General features: G+C 31.0%; 1 protein-coding gene across 1 annotated transcript; it reads left to right on the top strand.

Moving 5' to 3' along the window:
* The first annotated feature begins 2,708 nt into the window (after window positions 1-2,708).
* On the top strand, window positions 2,709-5,258 carry LOC104111281 (large ribosomal subunit protein uL3c). Its single transcript, XM_009620954.4, has 2 exons — window positions 2,709-3,334; window positions 4,861-5,258. Exons 1-2 carry the CDS (start codon window positions 2,800-2,802, stop codon window positions 5,148-5,150), a joined length of 825 nt encoding a protein of 274 aa, XP_009619249.1. The 5' UTR covers window positions 2,709-2,799; the 3' UTR covers window positions 5,151-5,258.
* Window positions 5,259-6,840: the final 1,582 nt, after the last annotated feature.

Raw genomic sequence — 6,840 nt, 5'->3', positions numbered from 1 at the left:
ACAGAGGGAATTTGGGGTCGTGACAGCTATCTAAAAATTAAAAAATTCTTTAGCCAGTGAATTTCTTTTTTCAAGTATGACTCCATTTTGATATTTGACATTAACCATGTTAAATATCTGAGTTATTTGAATTATATGTAAATAACCTTAAAACTTAAACCTTCTAAATAATTATAGATAATCGTTAGATATTAATTAAGAAACACTACATGAAAAAAGACTAACATTTTCTCAAATCTCGTAGTAATAATTTTATTTTTGCACTATTCTCATTGGTGTCATTGGAACCTAAAAATAGCCACAAAGCGAAATAATAATTCATATTTATGGTAAAGCACAAAGGTTGACACAATATAAATGATTCTTTGATTACTGACGTGACTCTTATATTACGACTTGAACTCTTATTTGGTATGATATTATCTTTCAAAAAATATTTCTATTTTGAAATTTTAATTTCTAAAACTTTATATATATTTCAATAATGATTATCTTTATAGTGATGCAAGTGAAAATATTATCCTTAATTTAAAATTTACTTTAATCGGCTATCTAAAAATTTAAATAATTCTTTTACTGGAAAAACTTTATTTCAGTATGACTCCATTTTAAGTTTATCGATATCTCTAGCCACATATTTTGAATTTTTAATATCCTATATATACAAAAAAAATTGTTCTTTGAATTATTAAATATTAAATTAGTTGATTGTTATTATATAACATTGCATATATTATCTTAAATTGCCAAGTAGTTTATTTTTCGATACCATACTTGGCTTAACCTCAATGCAAACTACTCAAATTGCATTTAAATTCAAATTCGAATATCATATCCTTTTTTTGGTAATAGTGATTTTTTAAAAAGGACACACAATGTAAATAAAAAAAATATTCTAAGATATCCTTATCTTATAATTTATGTATTTGAGTTGAAAAGAATATTTGAAATCCATGAGATTAGCTTCCAAATTTTTTATACTCAACAAAGATGAAACATAAAAAGAAATACGTTGTCATCTCTTATTTCTGGTTTTTAGATCTTTCATATATTATTTTTAATATTTATTTTCTTTTATCTTATTTTTATGTTATTCTTTATTTTGTTACAAAAAATTAATTTATTTCACTATAAAAGGATGAGTTTTAATAGAAATTGTCTACATAAGAACTTTATTTATATTTTTAGTCTTTGGTTGAAATTCTTTCATATTTTTCTTTTGGCTTTATCTAATCAGCCTAAATAGGTGCTCATCCGACCACTTAAATTAAAAAATTGAAGGATATGTAATTTATATATAATCCATATATAATATGTGTATAATCGTGTGTTGTTTGTATAACATCTATTTATATTAGCTATAAAAAATAAGCAATAAATTTGGCCGGATATTTATGTAAATATTTCATAAGATTTCGATTTTTTGAGTTTATCCATGATATGACTTCTATAATAATAAATTTAAAAACTCTCTACTACTGTTCAAAAATATCTTATCTTTTTATTATCTTTGGAGTAGAAAAAAGTAAAGAATTTTTTTGAAATAATTTGTTTACATTTAAAAAAAAATAAAAATATTTCACGTCGTACCACATTGTTTTTAAAAATATACTCTTTGTTACACTTGAAAATCGCTATAGAAACTATCAATTAGAAACCAATATCTCTCTTGTTTAGTTCGAGAAAAAAAAATCTTTCATATAATCTAATGATTCAAAACTAATATTCTTCAACGAAAAAAATATTATACCCTTGCAATATTGGCTTGACTGCAGCTAAATGAAGGGATTTCAGCTTATACTCTTCAATTCCTAGAATGTGCTAAATTGAAATTAATGATAGCAATTGTATAACCAAAGTTTTGTTATTTGTTTGATGTCCATTTATACAAATTGACTCTTCAAACAGATATTCTTAAAAAAAAGAAGAAAAAATAACTTTTTTTTTAATATTGACTGATTTTTGTGATGTTTCTTTCCCCAGCATGTATATTTACTTCATTATATATGTAAATAAACTTTTATTCGATTTTTAAACTCTTTTTTGTTATTTGGATAAACATAGACGCGTACCCTATATATTACATTTATTTTAAAAGAAATTCGCTTTATTCAAATCTAGCTACAGTGTTTTAAAGAATTATAATTATAGGATTTTAAATGTGAAAGAGTTTTATAGTTATATGGAGTAATTTTTTTTTTTCAGAGGCGAAGTAGTATTTAAATAATTAGAAAAGATAACAAAAGTTTCTAACATGATTGCATATGATCATTAACCGAATTAAGTATGATAACATGATAAAAAAAGATAAATTTTATTTTAATTTAAATTCAAATTTTAAAACTTTATCTATAAATTCAAAATTATCTTCTAATTCAAATTCAGTTTTTATATATATATATATATATATATATATATATATATATATATATATATATATATATATATATGCATAAAGTGAATATATATATATTATATTTGTAATTGACTAACATAGTCAAATATAGAATAAAGTTACCATATATTATTGACATTTATTAGCTTCCTACTTGGGTTAACCATAATGTCAATTATATATGGTAACTTTATTTTTTTAATATATATATATAGAATATAGATATAGATTAACGAAGGAAAATGATTAAAAAAAAAAAAGAAGAAGTACAAGTTGCAAATAAAAATAAAATTCCAAAATGCAAAGAAACAATAATAAATCTCAAATCATCCTCTCTTCACTATCTTCTAGATAAGGAAACCCAAAACAGAGCCTTTCTCCTCCTCCTCTCCCCTCTCTCAGCCATGTCGGTCTCATCTTTCTCCGCTATCCCCACCGCCAAATTCCGCCTCAAAACCACCCCGTTAACCCTCCACTCTCCATTCCTCCACCGTATCCCACTCCGCACCCTCAAAACCCACAAACCCACTTCACTCCACATCTCAAAATCCTCAATCTCCGCCTCACTCGAAGCCGGAGTTGGCGTAATGGCCACAAAACTTGGAATGATGAGCTTCTTCGAAGAATCAGGAACAGTTGTGCCTGTAACAGTTGTTGGGTTTCGAGAAGGCAATATTGTTACTCAGATTAAAACTGAGGCAACAGATGGATATAACGCTGTACAAGTCGGGTATCGACGTGTTAGGGATAGAAAGCTGACTAAACCCGAAATGGGGCATCTTGAAAAGTCGGGGATTATTCCTCTGCGCCATTTGCAGGAGTTTAGGCTGCAGTCTATTGATGGGTTTGAGGTTACGCAAAAGCTTGATTTTGGTGAGCTCTTTAAAGAGGGTGATTTGGTGGATGTCTCTGGTACAACTATTGGAAAAGGATTTCAAGGTATATATGTGTTTCTACATATATTAATTTGATAAGTAAAAGTTCATTTGGAAATTCAATTCAATTATTCACTCTATTCCATTTTATGTGACACATTTACTGTTTGGAGAGTCAAAAGAAGGTTTTCTTTGACCATGTTTTTTTGCAAATACTTTTTAAATATTTTGAATTGCTAAGCATAGTTTCTGAATATGTAAATTTTATTTCAAAACATTTTAAAAATTCTAAGTCAGGATACACACGGAAAATTAGTTAGCTTGACCTCCAAACTACGTCACATAAAGTGAAACAGAGGGAGTAGTTTTTTTTTTTTTTTTGTCTAAACTGGAATTCCCAGTTTGTACGTGTACAAGCTGAATTTTCCTGAAAAATATGTTTTTGAAGTTGCATTGTTTAACTAAAATTTGGATAATGACTTTAACTTATGAATTTAATTTATATTTATAGATTGTGTAAAGTCTTTTTATACTATCAGTGTAGTTTGACTTGCAATAGTAGGTTACTTACTGAAGAACTTACCCTAAACCAATTATCAATGCCTGTTTAAGTCCTTACTGTTGAAGTACTAGGCTTGGTAGTATTTTGGATAAAATAGACTAAGAGTTACAATTGACCTAGGATTTTATGTTTTGTGATTAGTTTCTGATTATCAGTGAGCTCTTGGTCCTGATATATAGAATATATGGTCTGTCACAAGTGAAGTTTTAGTAGAGAATCTTAATTCTTGAATAATGGGTTAAAATGGATAGTCCAAATCATATAGCCAACTCCAACTAGCTTGGGATTGAGGCATTGTTGTTGTCGCTCTAAAGAGAAATATCCTTTGATTTTAGTAGTGTGGTACATCTAGAAGTACCATCTCTTTGGTTTTGCATCTGTTAATATTGCATTTTGTCATGTCATTGCAATTCATGCATGCACTCCTTAAACCAGAATAGTATTTGTTTGTATTATTAAGATGCAATATATTACTACAGAACATATGCAAATATGATGTTTTTTACCTATTCATAAAACTACTGATATGCCTATTATATGAGCTACATTATATTATTAACATTCTGGCCAAATGGTTAACTAAATCACATTGTAATTGAACATCATTGTAGCTCCCCTCTGCATGTGGCATGGCTCCAGCACTTCAAATAAGTTTCTTGATGCTGGATGATACCCCCACAGTACATTTCATATGTGTAAATGCGTCGATAGGAATTATCAGCTTTTCACGTCTTACAGTTTCCCGAAATACAAGCTTAACCTTCTTCTGATAACCTGAATAGTTGTTTGAAGTATCATCTGGAAGAGACATCCATACCTTGCATGTATTGAAGTCAATACAAGCAGCTCTTTGGTTCTCTATTGGTGGCTGTCTACTTATAGCAAGCAACTTCATCTCAGATTTGGATTACTTTTATAACACTTGTGAAAGCATGTTCTCTTATCTATTGATGGATAAGTGCATAATAAAACTATTGGATCCTCGTATCTTGTTATTCTGTTTTTCATTGTTGAGAATACTGCTTCAGGTGGTATAAAGAGGCATAACTTCAAGAGGGGTCAAATGACTCACGGATCAAAGAGTCATAGACAACTTGGATCAATTGGTGCTGGGACAACCCCCGGGCGTGTATACAAGGGCAAGAAAATGCCTGGAAGAATGGGAGGCACAAAGAGAAAGGTCAGAAAGCTCAAGATTGTCAAGATCGATGATCAACTCAACATTATAATGATCAAAGGAGCTCTTCCTGGTAAGCCAGGAAATCTTTTGCGAATTGCTCCAGCCAAGATTGTAGGCAAAAATATCCCCAAGAGCTAGTTTCTCTATATTTCAACTCTGTCAAGTGATCATGTAATTTTAATTCTCTTAAAATATGTAGCTTTGAAATTTTGCTAATTGCAGAGGCTGGATAAACATTTCAACCAATCCCTACCTTCAAGTTCTATTTGTCGGATATCTGGCTAAAACTCATCCTTTACATTTTCAATGTCTTCTGTGTATGGGCACACTTAGTAGGGCATAGATAATTCTAATTGAGATTATCAAACCTGCCGTGATGACTGATTGAAGTGTCAGTTTTATATCTGGTCATTTGACCGGAATGAAAGGAACTACATCCATTACTGTTGCTTGTGAGTTATTTGGGGATCTTAACCGGGAAATGAACAGAGTAGCATCAAGCTTAAATCAACTGACCCTGAAAACTAACAGCTTCAGTACCCAATATTATCAAGTGAGATGGTCCAAATGTTCCTAATTCAATTCTATTCTTTAAATAGAGGTTGTAAAGAAGTCCAGAAATGTGTAAAATCTCTCACTATCTTTCTCTCCTTGATATGGGGAACGAGAGATAGTATTCACTGTCATGTCCATTGTTTGATAGTCATGTAAGTAACGTAAATTAGTTCTAGTCCCACATAGAATAGGAGTAGGATATGTATTTTATAAATAGGGCTCATTGTATTATAATTGAATAGATTATTAATAATAGATTATTCTCCCTGCACTCCATCACCCCCTGACTTATCATCGTCGTCCGCGCCCAGCATCGTGTCCTGCACCTGACCCTGCTCTTATTGCGAACTTGTCTCATTTTAGTCAACTGATTGCACTTCGAAAAGATATACGGTCCACACTTAATCCTAATCTCGATTATGTCGGTTTAAGTTAGTATCGTCTGTCATCATCCCATTATGCGTTTGTATCATCTTGTCCTCCGTGTCCATCCCTAAGTCTACAGGTGAAACACTGTCTCATCCAGGATGGCGACATGCTATGATTGACGAGATGTCTGCTTTACATGCGAGTGGTACTTGGAAGCTTGTTTATCTACCTTCAGGTAAATTTACTGTTGGTTGTCGTTGGGTGTATGCAGTCAAAGTTGGTCCAGATGGTCAGGTTGTTCGACTTAAGGCTCGTCTTGTTGTTTAATGGTATACTCTAATATTTGGGCTCGATTATAGTGATACTTTTTCTTCCGTAACTAAAATAACATTAGTCCGTCTTTTTCTATCCATGGTTGTTGTTCGATATTGACCTCTCTAAGTTGACATTATCATGTGAACTCAAAAGCATGCACCAAAAAAAATCATGTTCATGATCTGAACATGTCATCCAACTAATTATTGGCCACGTGTTAAAAAACAAACTCAACAAATATAAGGAGCAGCAATCTATAGGGAAATACAAATATCTCGATGATCAGCACTGCGATCTAGGAGCTAGCATGGCTGCTCAAGTTATGCGGCCCTCCTTTAGATTTCCAGAATGTAAGATTATACGTTTGGAAAATTAGATAGGAAAGGCATTAACTAGGGGTATACATAGGTCAAGTTAGTTTGGATTTTTCAATTATCAAACCAAACCAATTATTAAGTTTTTATCTTTTCTAGGTGCATATATAAGTTGGATTTTTTTCGGGGGGTTTTCCGGGTAAAATTTTCATAGCACAACATATAACTTGTGTTTCAAATATTTCTTTAGTCCTTGTAAGATATAACTATATAAG

Source organism: Nicotiana tomentosiformis, chromosome 12, assembly GCF_000390325.3.
Source record: "Nicotiana tomentosiformis chromosome 12, ASM39032v3, whole genome shotgun sequence".
Taxonomy (NCBI): Eukaryota; Viridiplantae; Streptophyta; class Magnoliopsida; order Solanales; family Solanaceae; genus Nicotiana; species Nicotiana tomentosiformis.
Note: the sequence above shows the minus strand (reverse complement) of the source record. Positions and strands in the feature narration are given on the sequence as shown.

Coding starts and splice junctions, on each gene's coding strand:
- LOC104111281 (XM_009620954.4), top strand. CDS start 2,800: ATGTCGGTCTCATCTTTCTCCGCTATCCCCACCGCCAAATTCCGCCTC. Junction 3,335..4,860: donor TATTGGAAAAGGATTTCAAG/GTATATATGTGT, acceptor ATACTGCTTCAG/GTGGTATAAAGAGGCATAAC.